Source organism: Antechinus flavipes, chromosome 4 (assembly GCF_016432865.1).
Source record: "Antechinus flavipes isolate AdamAnt ecotype Samford, QLD, Australia chromosome 4, AdamAnt_v2, whole genome shotgun sequence".
In the NCBI taxonomy this organism is placed as follows: domain Eukaryota; kingdom Metazoa; phylum Chordata; class Mammalia; order Dasyuromorphia; family Dasyuridae; genus Antechinus; species Antechinus flavipes.
In genome coordinates this window covers 340,485,639-340,506,190 of record NC_067401.1, presented here as the reverse complement: position 1 = coordinate 340,506,190, position 20,552 = coordinate 340,485,639, and the positions used below count along the sequence as shown (strand labels likewise).

The 20,552-nt window shown below is 35.3% G+C and overlaps 1 protein-coding gene across 3 annotated transcripts in view; it reads right to left on the bottom strand.

Annotated features, from left to right (window-relative positions):
* The window catches only part of ESR1 (estrogen receptor 1), a 532,517-nt gene that overhangs the window by 48,401 nt on the left and 463,564 nt on the right, over positions 1-20,552 (bottom strand). For all 3 annotated transcript variants that reach the window (XM_051997959.1, XM_051997958.1, XM_051997957.1), the window contains one exon: positions 8,115-8,248. In XM_051997959.1, the coding sequence (XP_051853919.1) occupies positions 8,115-8,248 (134 nt within the window). The remainder of the gene's footprint in view (positions 1-8,114; positions 8,249-20,552) is intronic.

Below are 20,552 nucleotides of genomic sequence, written 5' to 3'. Positions count from 1 at the left end.
TTCTCTTTGCTTTTTTACTCATTTTTTTTAAGTTAAGGTCTACTTTTAGGGGAGGGGAGATTTTTCAGGCTTTCTCTACAAGCACCACCACCCCTTCCCAGCTGCACCAAGTCCATGATGATTCTCTCCTAGTACTGGGTGGGTGTGGCCAGGTCCCATGACATTCTGAAGTTTCTGGGTTTATTATTTATCTTTTGCATTTGTGTTGGATGTTTAGTAACTTCTCTGCTTATGGAATGGCTTGCAGCAAGGTGGAGTAGTCAACACTGCTGTAGATTCTTCCCTGCTCCCACTGCCCCTGTTTTGCAATGTCACACTGACATCTATGTTCGGCCTGCTTGCACTTGGCTTACCTTTCTCCCTGCCTGATTAAATAGACCTTTTCTAGCAATCTTGGAAATTATCCTCTGCTGGTAATTTGTTGCACTCCCAATATTTGTGGATTCTGCTGTCCAAAACTAATTCAGAGGCTTGATTTGTGAATTAGTCTATTGGTTGTGAGAGAAGGTCAGGAAGAAATGTGTATCCTCTCCATTATCTTGGCTCCACCCCCATGTTTTTTAAATGTTTAAGATACTTGCACTCAAGAGAGTGTTGACCTCCAATAAATTCCTACACTCTCATGCAGTCTATTCCTCTTAAGGAATTCTGATAGACAGTTTTCTATATGCACCAAAACAGTACAGCACTGATTAACAGGAACTTGCTCAAGTTCTTCCAAAGAGTCAAGCATGACTTTCTGAGTCCACCACAAATATGTCCAGTCATGTGATGTGTTCTCCAAGTAATTACTCATCTATTGCTGAAGGATCTTCATGGTTTCACTATCTTCTCACTACTGATTCAGCTATTCAATATATTTCACAGTTCTTGATTATACTATATATGACCTTTAAAATAAAGATACAGTTTTCCATCAATTAATGCTTTATTCAATGAGGATACAAAAAGAGGCAAAAGACAATTCCTGTCCTTAAAGGGTCTAATGAGAAATACAATATGCAAACAAATATGTGCAAAGCAAGCTATAAATAGGGATAAATAGGAAATGATAAAAAGATATAAAGCACTGGAATTAAGAGGGATTTGGGAAGGCTTCTTGTAGAAGGTGGAATATAAGTTGGGGCTTAAAGAAGCCAGGAAGAACTGTAGTCACAGTGGAGGAGGGACAGTTCCACATTTGAGTTTGGGGCAAAACAGAAAAAACATGTGTGGAAATAAGAGATAGAGTATCTTGCTTGTGTAATAGGTAGGGGACAGTCTAGATCCCCTACCTATTACACAAGGGGACAGTCTAGATCCAAGAATATGTATAGAGGAATAAAGTATAAGAAAACTGGAAAGCTTGTCAACATGGAGATGGTATTTAAATCCATGGGAGCTAATGAGATCACTAAATTAAGTAATATAAGTGGAGATGAGAAGATGGCTCAGGACATAATCACAAAGAATATACAAATTGAATCCAAGAATATTATTTCTGGGTTATACCACCTGCTATTAAGCTGATTAGGCTGCCTCCATTACCTGGAATTCATTTTTCTATATGAACAATGGATTCCAAACAGATGTTTCCTTCAATCACCTTATGTATTTTAGTTCCCAGGTAATCATTGAAAAATTAGGAGAACAAGAAATTAACTTGTATCTCACTTTACAAGTCACAAGAATATAACACAAATATGGTGTCTTAATATCATTTTCTCTTCAAGAAACCTTTGCCAACTGGGGACAAGTTCAACTATCCTCCTTTTGCCTTCCTGCCAAAAAACATTCCTAGAATGGGTAGATAAGGCAATAGGCACAGTCCCCATCTGATCATTTGGGCCTCTCCTCCTTATTTATTATTTATTTCATATTCTATTAGTGTTCCCTGCAACAAACTCAAAACCAAAACCTCTATCTATAATCAAAGAAAAACAAAATATTTTATTTTTTTCAGGCTACCTCTGATTAACAGAGATGATAAGAGTAATGTTAAAATTTTGTGGAATTATTATGATTTGGAATTTAGGAATGGACATAAGCATACTATTTATGCAGAATTGGCAAATCATTCTGAAAATCCATGGACCCAAGGTACAGGGAGGTGCCATAGAATGGGGAATGATGCCATGACAATGACTTAATGGAGGTGGGTGAGTGAAAGAATGACTTTGCAGTTCTACACAAAGCAAAACAAGCTGCTATAATAAAAAGACCAAAGTTTGGGGAAATTATATTGTATGGATTCATGGTCAACTCACCAGTTTCCTAATATTATCCAAACTCCTTCAGCTCTGACTCTTTGCCCAGAATCTAGGCTTCTTGCCCATTTCAGTTTTTTCAGTCTTGGCATGCTGATAGAGACCTGAACTGGCTTTTCAGTTTATATTTTCTCTTTCCAGCTCAGACCATGGCTGCTCAGCTCCAGGAAGGTGTGGTCCTTTCCTCAGCCTTAGAGATTGGCTAGTAGCCATCTGTTGTGTCTATTTGTAAGATGCCATACTAAGGAATGTCCTCATTTTCCAGACATGGAAATATGCCTATAATTTTTTTCTAATTTCTATCTTATCGTTATATATAGAGAGAGAGACACATAGAAACACAGAGACGAGAAACAAAGAGAAGAGACAGAGATGGAGAAAGACATAGACAGATACAGCAGAAACAGTTACAGAGAGACACAAAGATGACAAGAAAGGGAGGAAGAGAAGAATAGAGTGACAGAAAGAGAGACAGCAAGGCATAGGAAGAGGTGAGAGAAAGACAGAGATAGAGACAATCAGACAAAAAGAGGAGAGAGATAAGTGAGATAGATATGAGAATATGTGTATATGTGAGAGAGAAAGAGTGAGAGAGAGATGGATAGACACATACAGACACACACACACACACACAGAGAGAGAGAGAGAGAGAGAGAGAGAGAGAGAGAGAGAGAGAGATTGATTAAGCAGAATCATGGAATTTCTCTGAAATATGGCCATCCAGATTTTCAGTTGATAGGGAATAATAGCCTTCTCATGCATGCCATATATATGCACAAGCATACACACATTCTGCATTATCATCCAGTCCATTTTGTTCCACATCATTTTGTTCACAAAGAAAGAGAAACTATAAAAAGTGCCTTGGTAAAATTTAGATTTCTAGATTTAATATGATCTAATATTCTAGCACCCCTACTTTAAAAATAAAATTAGTCTTGCATGACCTGATCTTAATAAAACCAAGGAGTTCTAAATGATTTGAATTTAAAATCACCAGAATAATTTTCAAGTTTATGCAATGAGAGAAGAATAAATGGAAAATAGAGATTAAAGAAAGAAGGATATAATGTTTCTGGCAAATATGAAAAGCATCATGTTCAGATTAAGTTAACTGCGATGGAATAGCCTTTAAAGCTACTATCAGTCAACTAACATTCATTATGCATCTATTATTTGCCAGTCCCTGTGTTAAGAATTGGTGGATTTAAATTACCTAAAGGAAATGAGAATATCCAGAACTAGGAAAGTGAGAGTTTCACTATATTCTATGCCGGTCAGATAACTTCTAAAATGTTATATTAGTTTCTAGGCACTATCTTTTAATAAGAACATATTGATAAAGTAGAGAGTATCCAGATGATAAAGGATCTTGAAAGCATACCACATTAAGATTTTTGAAAGAATCAGAGAGGATTAGCTTAGAGAAAAAGACTTAAGGGAGAGAGGCAGGACAGCTCTCTTCAAATGTAAAGGATGAAAATATGGAATAGGAATTGTTTTGTTCTACATGACCTTTGTGGCCAGAACCAGGAGCAAGTAGTAGAACTGGAAAAAATGAAAATTGAGACAAGATCAGGGGAAATTTTTTAGCAAGTAGAGCAATTCCAAAATGTATTTGGGCTGCCTTGAAAAAAAAAACTGCTTTAAAAAGGCTGAAAGATCCTCATCAAGTAAGTTGTACAAAGAAATTCTATTCAGGTGCATGTTAAACTGAAAAACCTCTGAGGTCTTTTCCAACTTGTAGATTCAGTGCTTCCATATAGATCTAGAAACAGATTTTAACCTAAAATGGATCAGTGATCCACCAATTTGGAAATTCCATTTAACAGTACACCTCACAACCCAATCATGCCTGGTTAAGTCTGTTTTCCAAGGGCCATCTTACAGTATAGAAGGACTAATCACTAGAAGGTAGAACTATCAATAAATTGGCTACCTAGTACTGAGATTTTTTGACCATAGTCATAGTAAGCCATATAAGAAAGAAAAGTAAAATCATTCTCAGATTCAAAAAATCACTATCACCAGGACAAAATAGAAGGGACTTGGCTTGATAGCAGTTTTTTTTCTGAAAAAGATGTAAGGATTGTAGGGGAATATATAATCAATATAGCTCAACAGTGTGATGTACAGTCATGTACAAAAAACAAAAAAATGGTAATGTAAGCTTAGTTTATTTCTGGCAGTGATACTCAGGAGTAGGGCAATGAGAGACCCATTGGCCTCTGACTTGAACAGACCACTGCTGGAATACTGGACTAACTTCTGGATACTCATTTTAGGAGGAGCACTGATAAACTGGAGATTATCTAGAAGGGTTATGATAAGAATAATTAAGGGGCTCAAAATCATGTCACCTAAGAATATAATGAATAATTTGGAATAATATGCAGAAGATATAAAGGGAGTAATTTAGGGTTGCTATCAGAATAGACCTCAGAGGTTCCCTATTTTATATACAAACTCATTTATTTGATATTTAAATCCCTTCTTAACTTGACTCCAATTTTCTTTCACCTCCTTTTATGTCTCTCTTATTCATACCTTATTGTACAGACTAACAAATGTTTGCTGTTTCTCAGATGTAACACTCTATAACTCTGTGCCTTTTATAGTTTCTAGTTCCTAAACCTCCTAAACCTATAGTTTTCTTTAAAGTTCAGCTTATATACCACTTTTACAAAATGTCTTTCCTGATCTTCCCAGCAGCTAGTGCCTTCCTCCCAACCAAATTACGCTTTAAAAATTCACACATCTCATATACACTTGTGAAAATATATGTTATCTTTCTTGATAGAATGTAAGTACCTTGATGGCAGGGCCTATTTCACTTTAGTCTTTGCATATAGCACCTCATATACTGTAGGACTTTAATAAATGCTTGTTAATTAATTGACATCAATTTTTTAACAAGTTCAGCTATCTAAAATATCATAGGCAATTTTAGAAATTGTTGATTTTCTACTTACTAGAAAGCAGTAAATATATCCCAAGCCCAATTAAGAAAAAAACTTTGCCTTTTGAAATAAAGTGGGAAAGTTGGGGGGTGGGGTTAATGAATTAAATTATTTTCTCTAAAGTGCATTCAAGTTATGATGAATATCATGGGCCCTTCCCTTAACTGTTAAACTTAATCCCAATTTAATGGGATCTGAGGGATCTTCTTGCTTTCTGGGAAGTTATTCTAGCAAATCTCTTCTCCTCTGACCCAAAATTAGAGGCAATGTAAATAAAGCAAAATCAAATTCTCAGACAGTGGCCACAACAACTCATGGAGAAATCTGAGTGGTTTTATTTTGAAGGCTTGAGCAGTTGAACAGCATCTTTAGGTCCTAGTTTCCTGTTTCCTTTACCTTATGGTTTCTTCTAGGTAAGACTATAAGAGTCACTGACTACTCCTAAAATGCATCTCAGGTTCCCATTCTTTAGTGTTCCTGGATCAGACCTCATTGCCTTCCCTGTTTTGATTGTTTGTTTTAGTAATTTTCCATTTCTGAAGGTAAAAGAAAATCAACATTGACATGATTATCCCAGCTTTTCACTGACTGGCTTTTTCTCCTTTGCATAGGGGTCCCACACTATGCAATTGCCTGTATGATGCAGATACTTATATTCCTTGACCTTGGTTTTCAAGAAGTAGTGTAAGGCACTCAGCAGTTCTGGGTAAAAAAATCTGTCCTTTGAAGTCACAACTCAATTTTTGTATTGGTAAGGTTTACTTCATTTTCTACAAAGCTGGAAGGACAGATACTGTTTTGTTATTGAGCCAGTGAAACAGCAGCATTGTCCTTGATAGGAGAGACAAGCTGTCGCCTTGGTATCTCAGGGATTTATTATTATTATTTTAATCTTGTCAATGTATCTCAAAAGCAGGCTTCCAATTCCTCTGAAGGACTGCAAGGGAAGCTAATAGTAGCTCCACTTTTACTCTGAGTGGCATCAATGCAAAACTGAGTGAAGCTCTGACAACAATGAAGAAGGCCTTAACTGGTATAAGAAGATAGCAGGACTAATTCCAAATCTAGTTGTGGGTAATGATTCTGAGTTTACTAGAGGCTTTTCTTTGACATTGGTGGTTTTTTTTAAATAAAGAAAATGTAAAGGATTGTTTTTTTTAAAAATCTAATTTTTATGCAGTTCCAAAACCAAGACAATTTGATCTGTTGATTACAAATGACTTACTTTCTTATGCAGCATTAAAATAAAATTAAATGAAAACCTTTTATACAAACAAAACATTGGTGCAGGCAAAAAGACTAAATTAATGTTGATCTATTCTTTTTAATTCCCCAAGACCAGAACATAATCTAGCATTGATTATCCAGTCCTGGCTAATTTCACTTCCTATCTGAGTATTATTTCCTGGACAAGGGGGAGGAATGGGAGGGAAAACCCAACACTTAAAAAAAAAAACCTGCTTTCACTGAAGTTAGTCAGATTGCCCACTCAGAATCTATCAGTATTTGCCAAGCTCTCCATCTAAGAAGGAGCAGGTTCAAGACCTGGCACTGTCTAGCCGAATGGCACTGCTCCCAGAACTCTCATCCCACTAAAAAGCAATTGTGGGTTCTGGACCCTTCACTATGCAGGACAAGCGATCAAAATGAAAAGCACAATATATGTGAGTGGAACCAGAAACTTGAATCAAGTGATAATCACTTCCTTAGTATAGACTAGCTTTTTTTTTTTACCCATGTAACTTTGATCCAGTATTTCCTGCTTCAGCTAAGGTAATAATACAGATTTCCATTTATCAGTTGATAAGTGAATGTGATTGCCATGATAACTATTGAATGATGTAGGCTACTAGCATTGGCAGTGAGGAAAAATGGAAAATTATTTGCTTCCATTCTCAGGAAAGATGGGGATGGATTGTTATTGATCAGAAAAATATAAAATGTTAAAATAGATGTCAAATTGGAGAGAGCTAGAAGTACATTCTCTATGGCTTTTTGAATGGAACCCATACTAAATACATAAGCTTTGATAAATAGGGCAAAAATTAATTGATTCAGGACTGAGGGAATCCAAAGCAAAATATTATTGAGGTATTCAATATGGGGATGGGATGCATGCATAACCAGTGGGGGTTGGTGTTTTTTTTTAATTACATTTTATGACTAGTGGTTAATTTTCACGTTCTAGAGGCTGTCATTCTTTTTAGTGCTTACATTCAAAGATCAGGATTTGGGAGGAGCCTGGACATTAATTTGGGCTGAGCTGTAGATTCCATCTGTGTGACCTAGAATGACTCTTTATATATCAACCAGGCCCAGCATTAAAAAAAAAGAAAAAAAAACAGATGTAGCTCTTAGCTAAGCTTTCTAAAATGAATAAATAGGAGGGGCCATGGAATTAGAATCCATAGACAAAATGAAAAACATTCCTTTTAGCTGGACCAATTTACTACATTCCAGTGTTTTAGACTCTGGTTCCTTTTAATGCCCTATTTCTAATCCAGGTATGCTTCTCATCCTGTCATTTTTGAGAAGAGTATTGTCACTCTCAAATATGTTACCTTCTTTATGACTGAGAGCTTGCAATGATCTGTCATTTCTAATGGGATCATCAACTTTGCAAAAGTATATGTGACGTGTAGCCATAAAAACATTTGTTGATGGTTGAAAAAAGAAGTAATATTTCTGACAAAAAGGAATCTGTTTTCTTTGCTATTTTAATACCTATTTGACTCCTTGAATATAACCAGTACAACTTCAATTTCTTTGAATCAATCCAGATAAGAAGTAGTTGACTGCTTCTTTCAATTTATACCACTTCTCCCATCCATGTCTGGATGAAAAATGTAACAAAGACAGTTGTCATTCTGAAACTTAACATTTTCTATTTCCTATGTCACCAACTCACCAGAATTAAGCAAGATGATGGACTTGAGGCACACAAACTCTTCACCCTGGAGATTCATCATTCGAAAGCGAGAAGATGTAGCCAGCAACATGTCAAAGATCTCCACCATACCTTCCACACATTTCCCCTGGTTCCTGTGAAAAGAAAAATAGAGTTAAAAGGTGGGTTCCTACTCACAATTCAAATCTGTGATAGGAATCTGTGATCCATTTTTTCTCTTAGTTTAAGTGAAAGATCATTTGAGTATAGGATGATAAAGGATGAAGACTTCTCATCATAAAAAAATTATTTTCAAATCTTAGAAAAACAGTAATGTAAGAGAGAGTATAAAAGAGATAAATTACAGCAATCCTTATTGTAAAGGGCTGAAACTACTGAGGCAATGCACTGAGGTCAGGACTGCCGAGCACTTGAGGCTAACTACTGATTGGACAATACTCTATAGGCATATGCTTAGAAAATGGTCCTTTCTCCTATCTGTGCTGGCTCAATGATTGGTGTATACAGAGGATTATAGGAGGGACTAGGAAGTGGGGTAAGACTAGCCAGAGTCACTCTTGGTATTAGATGAGGGAGAAGGCAGTCTCGGAGATTCTCTTCCATCCCCTTTCACTTCTATCCCTAAAAACCAAGAATAAAGAGCAAGGACTTTTGCTTATCCTGACTCTGGCTGATTCTGAGGTATCTGGGGTGCTAGCGCAATCGTCACACCTTATTTGAATTGGGGACCTTACCTAAACAGCACAAGAGGAAATTATACACACTGGAATTAATTATACAGAACAACCTGGTAAGAATGTATACAATTTGAAAATAAAGAAGCCACTGACCACTGGATACAAGTAACTAAAAATCAGCTCTACTATTTGTGGCCTAGATAAAATAACATATTGGTTCTACTTTGTGTCAGTCAGCTGTGAGTATATATACGACATTTTGAAAGACTTGCTCCTCTCTATTTTCTTCATGCTACTCTCAATGTACAAGAGGAAGAAGAGATTTCTCTATGCATTAGCAGTACCCTTTTGTGTCTTAGCACCAATACCATAGGAGCCATGCACTCACACACAATCTTACAGGTGGAAATGAGGACTTTTTTTTCTTACATCAGAATGTAAGAGGCCTTTCATTTTATAGAAAAGTAAACTGGAAGAGATAGTAAGTGATTTATCCAGCATTATATAACTAGTAAATATCTTGTTCAAGACATAGATAATAAGTTGTGAGAACAAGCAAGTTGTGTTATCATGAGTAAGAAAAGTCAAGTCAACAAATATTTATTAAGTGCCTGCCACATGCCAAGCATTGTACTAAGTATGGTGGATTCAAAGACAGTCTGTCTTCTCAAAAAACATAAGTTGAATGGGGGAAATAACAAAAAAAAGTCTAAGTGCAAAAACAGACATAAAGAGAATTAATTGAAGAAAAATTTAGAGATATGGCATGAGCGTTAAGGGGGATAAGGAAAGTTTTCATACAGGAGAGGAGATTTTAGCTGGAACCTAAAAGAAGGCAGAGAATCCAGGAGATGGAGATAAAGGAAGAGAATGGAATGAGGGATAGTCAGTGAAATAGGCAAGAATGGGGAGAATGAAGTATATCTTATATAAGACACAGCAAGCAGGATAGTATCATTAGATCATAGAGAGCATGAAAGATAATGAAGTATAAGAAGACTGGGAAGGTTGGAAGAGGACACAGTAAGAAAGAATTTGAAAGCCAAATAGAAAATTTTATATTTCATCCTAGAAGTAATAGGAAGCCACTGAAGTTTTCTGGGATGGACATTGGGGGATGACAAATTTGTGATTTAGCAAAATTTATATGACCTGAGTAGAAGATGGAGGACAGAAAGATGAAAATTAAGGCAGGGAGGCTAAGCAGAATGTATGAGTGAGTGACAAGGCTTGTCAGCTAGGTCTTGGCAATATCAGAGAAGGGAGGCAAGAAATATACAAAGCATATCATGAAGATAGAATTGACAGTACTTGGCAACAGACTGGAGTGTAAGGAAAGGACTGTGAAAAAGAGTAAGGAATGGAAGATGACAAGGAGGTTACAAGCCTGTGTGACTAGCAGAATTTAGTACCCTCAATAGCAATAGGGAAGTTGGAAAGAGATAATGGCTTGAGGGGAAAGAGAGTGAGTTCAGTTTTGTTCATGCTGATTTTAAGATATTTGTAAAACACATAGTTTGTTCATCACCAATAGGTGATGAAGATGCAAGACTAGAAGTTAGGTAAGAGATTAGGAATGGATAAGTGGATATGGGAATCGTTAGCATAGAGATGATAAGTAATGGAAGCAGGTAAAATAGTATAGAATAGAAAGAAAATTGAAGAAGATCTACAACTGACTCTAGAGAGACAGGAGGTGTGGCCAAGATGAAGATCAAGCTAAAGAGAATGTGAAGAAGCACTCAAACAGGAGAGAGTGCAGTGTCATGAAAATCTAGAAATAAGAGTGTATCAAAAAGAGGGTGATAAATAATGTTAAAAGCAACAGAGAGATCATGAAGGATAATGATTGACAAGAGGTCTTTAGATGTGGAGATTAGGAGATTATTGATAATTTTGGAGAGAGGATTTTCAATTGAATAATAATATCAAAAGACTAGAGATTTAAGAGAATAAAATTTAAGATACAAAGGCACTAATTGTAGATGCCTTCCTCAAGGAGTTTTGCCACAAAATGGAGAAGAGGCATGGATTTTAACTAAAGAAAAACAGATAAAGTGAGGGCTTTTTGAGGATGAGGGAGACATACACATGTTTTTAGGAAATAGTGGAACAACTAGTAGAAAAAGGTTGAAGACAGTTGAGAAAATAGAGATGATGGAATGGGTAATCTTCAGAAGAATAAAAGACAAAATGGGATCATTTCTGCATGTAAAAGAGTTTGCATTGACAAAGAGGATGGCCTTTCTCATATAAGACAGGCATAAAAGATGAAATAGAAGCAGAAAATATCTGAGAAATGTGTGAAAGGAGAAGAGGGAGCTCTCAGCAAATGGATTTTTTTCAGTAAAATATGAAATGGGTAGAGGCAGAGTAGAGAAAGCCATAGAAGGTTTGAGAATAGATGTAAAAGTTTATTAAGATATCTGTGGAGAATGGAATAATTAATTAGGGAGGTAGAAAAAGATTGCCTCAGTTTCCCCAGCCACCTGAGATTATAAATTGCTGATCTGCTTTGGAAAAAAAAAATTCAACCTTGAGAGTTCCCCTATAAGCAATGAAATTACTGATTTGGCTCCCCCAAAATAGAGAAACATGCAAAACTAAGAGTCATACAAAAAACAGGATATTGACTTTTTAAACCACAGCTGATCAAAAATGTCTACAGTTTAAGAAAACAGAATTGTAATGAGATCTGGTTTATTTCTCATAGCCTATGTCTAGATGTCTTAAATCAGTGATCTCATCTTCTAATTTTTAAAATTTAGATTTTTTTAAGTACTAATTTTTTCAGGTAATTCAATTCAAACAGTTTCTTGCCTGAAATTGCTTGAAAATTTTGTTAACTGCATTTTGCCTTGCCTATAATGAATGCATGCATTAAAGAGAAAGGGAGTCTCTGAGGAACATATAAACTGAGCAGTGTGAGCAAATATCCAATAGTTGGTCACTTAATAAAGATGGTCATTTTGAGTAGTGAGATGGTCTTTTGTGTTGAAAGAGCACACAATAAATTTGATTTTTTAAGTAACAATTTTTCTTTCTAGTGAAAAAAATAAACAAGGATGGAGAAAATGTTTGGAGAATAAAGCTTTAAAAATAACAACTCATAGCCAAAATAGAGAAATGTTCCTTTCTCAGTATAAAGTCTCTGTTTACTTAACAGACTGTACACCGGCAGGGGAGGAAGTTTAAGTGTGGGAGGAAACCATCATTCACCTGCTGTGAGCAAAAGTTCAGTTTAGAAACTGAGAAAGTAGTATCTTAATAACCATCCTTTCTTCTGATCCCTTTTGGATATTCTGCCATTTTTCTCATGAGAAGTCATTTCTTTCATTTTCTTCTAATAAGCTGGTTTTCTCATGTCTTCTTCCTTTTTGTTTTTCATAGGCTCTATTTCTAAGAAGATGTGGTATATATTAAGTAACTAAAGTATGAAGAAAGCTTTTGAAATAGATCAAAAGGCAAGTAGTGTGTGTCCTGGAGGCTGTTTTCACACTATAATCTCTGTATTCTGGACTCTGGCCTCATCCCTCGTTCTATTGTCCTCATGTATTTCAATGAACTTGAAAACTACTTCTTAAATACCTGCCATCTGTTCTCTATCTGTGGTAGAGGCTTGGGAAACAAAATAAAAAAGCAACAATCCTTTTCTTCAGAGATCTTACAATCTAATGAAATGGTAGGGGAGGGTATGTTCTTAGATTTTGAGATTTCGAATTAGAATTGACAAGTGTGTAGCGATATCAAAAAAGAAGAATGAGATATGGAGAGAATGGAGTCACTTCTATTTGGTGGGGTCATCAGACTGGAATGGAACTTAAACGCCATATATTCCAACCCTCTCAGTTTATAGATGAGAAAATTAGACTCAGAGATTGACTTGCCAAAAGTCATGTAAGTCAATACCAGTAGAACCAGGACTTGAACCCAAGGGGTCCTCTGATCCTTTCGGTCTAATCTTGTTCATTATATATTATATTTGATAAGGAAGATGCAATCCACCTCCAGAAAAAGAGCTGACATATAGAAATATGTATAGTATGGTCTTACACTATATATATTCACATATATTATATATATGGAAGATAAATGTGTACACATATACAAATATGTCTATGTGTTTATGTTTAATGGTAGCCTTCTCTAGGACAGGGTGGGGGGGGAGAAAAATTTTAAATTACACAGCAAAGAACAAAAGAAAACTTAGAAGGAAGCAGAGAAAAGCTGGATATCTTTGAAGATAGTGTGTAGTATTTATTATATAGATTTTCGAAGAAAATAGTAAACAGTTCTAAATTCAAATTTACTGTTTCTTTCATTTTTTTCTAATAAGCTGGTTTTCTCATGTCTTCTTCCTTTTTGTTTTTCATAGGCTCTATTTCTAAGAAGATGTGGTATATGTTAAGTAACTAAAGTATGAAGAACTTTTTTATGTTCTGCTCTGCACATGGACCTGTTTTTCCTTGTCTAGTTTTGTACTTGTTTAAAATGAATTAAAAATTAAAACAAAATTAGTATACCTGACACCATGATCAAGGGAAAAGAAATCTGTCCATGGATATAGAAAACTGGTAGGTCTTGAGAATTCTAGTGGTGCTTTGGAGCGATAATTTGCTAAGTTGTCAATATAGTTTGAAAGCAGCTATGTGGTATAACAGATAGAGTTCTATACCCATAGTCTAGAAGACTTAAGTTCAAATGTGACCTCAAATATTTACTAGCTGTGTGAATCATGGCAAGTCACTTAACTTCTGTTTGCCTCAGTTTCTTTAACTCTAAAATGGAGATAATAATAGCATCTATCTTGTAGGGTTGTTATGAGGATCAAATGAGATGATTTAACATAGTGCATGGCACATAAGTGCTATATGTTAGATGTTATTAGTGATAATAGACAAATCATTCTCTCTCTACTTCTTAAAATTATACCCACTCTATCACTAGGCAAAGTTCAAAGTCAGTCTAAAGATCCAACCAATCAAATCCTTCTCTTCTCTCCAAGATTCTTTCCTTCTAAAAAGAATTCAATCTAAAGATCCAAGTAATATCAGTGTTCAACCATGGCTGAGTCAAGGGGTTCCACTGCATAATGCCTGCATATCTTCTTCATCATCCCTAAGGATCCCTGAAGATCAATAAAATTGATATCTGAGGTGGTGAGTAGTTAATATACTAACTTAAGTCTTGTAGCATGCCATATACCTTTGGAAGACTTAATAAATACTTATCTGTTTGACATAGTAAAATCACCTACCTCTCCTGAGGTACACAGGAAAAAAGTTATAACAGTCAGAACTTCCTTGTTTGTGTCTGAAAATTCACTGATTTAGTATCCAACCTCCATCCCAAAATTCAAATAGGAATAAAGTCTTTAATAGGGTATTAGATCAAATGATTTAATCAAGAACTTTGGAAAGGAGGCAATTACTGAGGAACTTGAGATAGTACTATAATAAGACTAGTTCTGTCTCAACTTAGGAGGTACTTTTGAGGCTGTGAAACACATGGAGATCAGAAAAACAGGATTTATTTTTAAAGAAAACACAGTTTCAGTCATAGATCAGAAGAACAGAGGTTTACCAAGCAGCCCCAGCCTCTAGCTCCTACTGTGAGACGTGACAGTCTGGAATGATTAACTCGTCCAAGTATTTTATCAGTCTGGTTTTCAGAGATTCTCCAAATCCCCTTGTGGGGGAATCTTGTTCTACTACTTATCCTCTCAAATGTAGTTAATTTGTTCTTAAGTGAAGGTAGAACACCCAAAGAACAGAATTTGAAGGAGCATTCATTATTGGTACATACTAAAAGTTTCTCTTTTACAGAAAGCAAGCCAGTTTGTCTGTTTTTTCAGAAGCACTCAGGTACCTATTCTGTATCTGTATGGGATATCAAGAGTTCCAGAAAGGGGTTGTAGATGACTCTTGGAAAATGCATCTTACAAAAAGATAAATAAGGACATGAGAGATCAGTTCTTTGTATAAAAGGAATTTAGTAAACAGAATGAGAAAAACCAAGAGGCTAACAAAAGGAGTATGTATACCTTTATATAATCTGGATAGAAAAAAATGTTGCAAAAATTTGTAGCTATGGTGCTATATAAAAACTATACATGTTGAGGGGCACCAGCTCTTAATAAACCCTTTTTATCCCTTTCCCCATTTTTATTCTACCAATTACTAACATTAATGTATGTTGGAATCATAAATGGTTGCATGATTAAAATAATTACATATGTAGCTTATTTAATTATGATATTAGTTATGTAAATTTGAGCAAGTTACTTAATCTCTCTAATCTTCAGTTTCTCTATCTCCAAAATGAGGGTTAGGGATGAGATCATTGCTATGTTCAGATCTTGTTCTAGTTTCTTTTGCTTCTATTTAGTGAAAGAAGCAAGGGAAAAAAGAAAGCATGACAAAATAAATCATAGGGTCAAATATATATATATATATGCATATATATATATATACTTATATAGGTATATATACACATATACCTACATACAAATATATACACATATATGCATATATCATATACAGACAAAAATACTGGTCATCAAAGCTTACTTTGTTCTTTGACAGATGAGGAAACTGAGACACAAAGAGTTAAGGCCAGTCACATAACTGAAGTAGAGTCTCAATCCAGCTCTTCCTGACTATAAGTCTAGCCCCCTATTTTCTATACTTTCTATTTATAATTCTCTGTAGTTTAATTACAATGAGAATAATTCTATAATATGATGTATTATTACAGGTTACCAAGTTTAAATATCTGTGGCTTAATGCTAGTCTCAATTTTTTCAGTTTGAGTAGTACTTTCATCATAACTCCTCTACCCCTTTGTAAACAATTTCAGACGTTCAAAGTAGTTTTTTTTAATATTTTATTTTATTTTATTTTATAATAACTTTATATTGACAGAATCCATGCCAGGGTAATTATTTTACAACATTATCCCTTGCACTTGCTTCTGTTCCGATTTTTCCCTTCCCTCCCCCCACCCCCTCCCCTAGATGGCAAGCAGTCCTATATATGTTAAATATGTTGCAGTATATCCTAGATACAATATATGTGTGCAGAATCGAGCAGTTCTCTTGTTGCGTAGGGAGAATTGGATTCAGAAGGTAAAATCAACTAGGAAAGAAAAACAAAAATGCAAATAATTCACATTCGTTTCCCAGTGTTCTTTCTTTGGGTGTAGCTGCTTCTATCCATCATTTATCAATTGAAACTGAGTCTTTGTCAAAGAAATCCACTTCCATCAGAATACATCCTCATACAATATCGTTGTCGAAGTGTAAAGTGATCTCCTGGTTCTGCTCATTTCACTTAGCATCAGTTCATGTAAGTCTCTCCAAGCCTCTCTGTATTCATCCCGCTGGTCATTTCTTACAGAACAATAATATTTCATAACATTCATATACCACAATTTACCCAGCCATTCTCTAATTGATGGGCATCCATTCAATTTCCAGTTTCTAGCCACTACAAACAGGGCTGCCACAAACATTTTAGCACATACAAGTCCCTTTCCCTTCTTTAGTATTTCTTTGGGATATAAGCCCAATAAAAACACTGCTGGATCAAAGGGTATGCACAATTTGATAACTTTTGGGGCATAATTCCAGATTGCTCTCCAGAATGGTTGGATTCGTTCACAGTTCCACCAACAATGCATCAGTGTCCCCGTTTTCCCGCATCCCCTCCAACATTCATCATTATTTTTTCCTGTCATCTTAGCCAATCTGACAGGTGTGTAGTGGTATCTCAGAGTTGTCTTAATTTGCATTTATCTGATCAATAATGATTTGGAACACTCTTTCATATGAGTGGTAATAGTTTCAATTTCATCCTCTGAAAATTGTCTGTTCATATCCTTTGACCATTTGTCAATTGGAGAATGGCTTGATTTCTTATAAATTTGAGTTAGTTCTCTATATATTTTGGAAATGAGGCCTTTATCAGAACCTTTAACTGTGAAGATGTTTTCCCAGTTTGTTGCTTCCCTTCTAATCTTGTTTGCATTAGTTTTGTTTGTACAAAGGCTTTTTAATTTGATGTAATCAAAATTTTCTATTTTGTGATCGGTAATAGTCTCTAGTTCATCTTTGGTCACAAATTTCTTTCTCCTCCACAAGTCTGAGAGATAAACTATCCTATGTTCCTCCAATTTATTTATAATCTCGTTCTTTATGCCTAGGTCATGGACCCATTTCGATCTTATCTTGGTATATGGTGTTAAGTGTGGGTCCATGCCTAATTTCTGCCATACTAATTTCTACTTATCCCAGCAGTTTTTATCGAATAATGAATTCTTATCCCAAAAGTTAGGATCTTTGGGTTTGTCAAACACTAGATAGCTATAGTTGACTATTCTGTCTTGTGAACCTAACCTTTTCCACTGATCAACTAATCTATTTCTTAGCCAATACCAAATGGTTTTGGTGACTGCTGCTTTATAATATAATTTTAGATCAGGTACAGCTAGGCCACCTTCATTTGATTTTTTTTTCATTAATTCCCTTGAGATTCTCGACTTTTTATTGTTCCATATGAATTTTGTTGTTATTTTTTCTAGATCATTAAAATATTTTCTTGGAACTCTGATTGGTATAGCACTAAATAAATAGATTAGTTTAGGAAGTATTGTCATCTTTATTATATTCGCTCGGCCTATCCAAGAGCACTTAATATTTTTCCAATTATTTAAGTCTGACTATTTGTGTGGAAACTTTTTTGTAATTTTGTTCATATAATTCCTGACTTTCTTTTGGTAGATAGATTCCCAAATATTTTATGCTATCAACAGTTAATTCTGAATGGAATTTCTCTTTGTATCTCTTGCTATTGGATTTTGTTGGTGATGTATAAAAATGCTGAGGATTTATGGGGATTTATTTTGCATCCAGCTACTTTGCTAAAATTGTGAATTATTTCTAATAGCTTTTTAGTAGAATCTCTGGGGTTCTCTAGGTATACCATCATATCATCTGCAAAGAGTGATAGTTTGGTTTCCTCATTGCCTACTCTAATTCCTTTAATATCTTGCTCGACTCATTGCAGAGGCTAGTGTTTCTAATACGATATTGAATAATAATGGTGATAGTGGGCAACCTTGCTTCGACCTTTTAGTAGTTAAGTGATAAGCACACAATAAGTGCTTAATAAATGCTTATTGATTTGATTTGTTTTTTTAAAGGATCCTTTGAAGCCAGTCTTTTGTTGACAAGTATCTCAAAATTTAGGCAAGCCCATCTCAGGTGGCAGACAAATGATTATCCCATATCTCAGGTCTTCCCAAAATGGTGAGAGCCACCAGTTTGGCCTCTTCTGACATAGCCATAGAGTATCCAAGGTTACTTATAAACGAGGAGCCATTGGTGAAGGACTACACTAGAGAAGCCAACTGATATGAGCTATTTATATGGCTTTTTTCTTCTTAACATGATCCTCATGGCTATAGGGAGGGATGGTTTGAGGAAGTGATATGGGGTTTCTGTCCCCTTGATCACTTCACGATCCTCAGTGTAGCTAAGCAAACATTGTAGCTGAAAACTTTTGCTATGAAATATTTTTTAATCAGTGATTTTAATCAATCCAGAGATGATAAACTTACAAAATTTGCCAATGACACAAAGTTGAAAGAAATAGCCAATATACTGGGTGGCAAAAGCCAAGATACTGAAGGACAGGCTAAACCACAGGTCCAAATGGAATAAAGTGAAATATAGTAGGAAGAAACATAAAGTCTTATACTTATTTGGGTTAAAACAACAACAACCACAACAACAACAACAACAACAACAACAACAACAACAACTCAGGCTCAAAGATTTAAAGCTTTTTAATGATCATTGAGTACAATTCCCTCATTTTACTGATGAGGAAACTGAAGCACAAGGGAGGTTAAGTGACTTGTCCAATATTATATAATAAGTAGAAGAACTTGGACACAAAGCCAATTCCTCTAACTCTAAAGCTGCTGCCCTTTCTATTGGTCCATACTGCCATCCTTTCACAAGTACAATATAGAGGTAAGTACTGGGAGACATTTATTTTAAAAGAAAAACTAAGTTTTTCAGTCTTATTCAACAATGTAATCTGGTAGTTGATGAAGCTAATATGAGTAAACTGAATTGGAAAAGGTATGATGTCAAGAACGAAAGAAGTGATCATTCTTGCAACAGAAATCATTCTCTGCCCTGATGTGATTTCATCTAGAGTAACATAGATTGTGATCAAGTGCAATGCAGAGTTAATAACTAAGTCAGTTGCTTAGATAAATAAATGGAATTGGATATATTGGGTTCTTTCTTCCCAAACTTAATTTTAAAAGTCCTTTCCTCCAGAAACATTATTCTGAATGATTCTCTAATATTTTGAAGTATGAGAGAGGTATTGGTAGATGTAACAACCATGAACTTGAGGTTAGAAGATTGTCCAGAAGGATGTAGTCCAGCAACAGAAGCTAAATATTTTCCTTGCATTTCCAGCCCTCTCCCATACTGCTGGGTCTTGCCTAACTGCAAAAAAGCTCTAGTGAAAAACAGGTTTGTATAACTCTCACTTTTTCATATTAGGAGAACATAATAGTCAGCATAATACAAGTAAGGAGTCTAAAGAAAACAATGTAACCAGTAACATTGCTTGCTCAGTTCAATAAGCCTATTAGCAGTATTGAGATAGGGAAGGAGAGGTCAAGATGGAAGAAATTACCCCCAGATCAAAAGCTTTAAGAAATGCCAGAAGTACCATGTATAATATATTCTGAGAATACTTATTCTGAAAAAAAAGGATTAAAAAATCAAGTTGTAAGATTCATGTAAAAGGAGGAGATGCAGTCAAGTAGAAATGACTTTTGGTCCATCACTGAGAGGAGATTGGCAGTGTTAATGAAACCATCTCTATCTGTACTAAGAGTTTGGGGAGTAAATGTACTGAGCAATTTAGACAGTATTTTAGAAATGTAAAGTTCCCAAAAGGAATATTCCAAGTCAAGAAGACCTTATTGAAGAGCTGGGTAGAGTACGCTTATGAGAATAAATGTTTCCTTCCTATCTTGGTTTAGCAACATGTATTAAGAGATGTATTAAGGGATGAAGTCTCCCTTTAAATGGATTATTTATATAAGTAATAATGTGAATGATGTCCAGCTTGAGGATCTTCTTGAAATGAAAGAATGTATGTTTCCTGAGCAGTGAGAAAAGAAACATTCCTATGAGCAATTCCTCACATTGAGAATATCTGTAAGACCCTGGACACATAATTGGATTATAGAATTTAAAATTAGATGAGATTTTACAAGTGATCTAGGTTTAACCTCTTCAGATAAAGAGTTTGAGGCCCAGAGCAGGAAAATAGGTACCATCGCCATGGTCACCTAGCCAATATGTCAATAGGCAATTTGTCTCTTTGCACTGTACCACACTGCTTTCCAGCTGTTCCTTCCAAGTCAAAAATACATTCTCTTCTCATCCCTCTGTCCCCGACTTCTCTAGTTTTCTTCAAGTGTCTACCAAAAGCTCACTTTCTACAAAAAGCCTTTTCTGATCTATCATAATACTAGTACTTCAGTGGGCATATGTGTGCACAAATGTGTATGTATACATAATGTGAGTATCTGTATTATACACATATGCATGTACATGAATGCATATAAGAATATATTATATATATATATGAATGTGTAATGCATATGTGTGCATATATGTCTCTAGATATGGTATATGGGTACATGTACTTAGACATGTATATGTGTC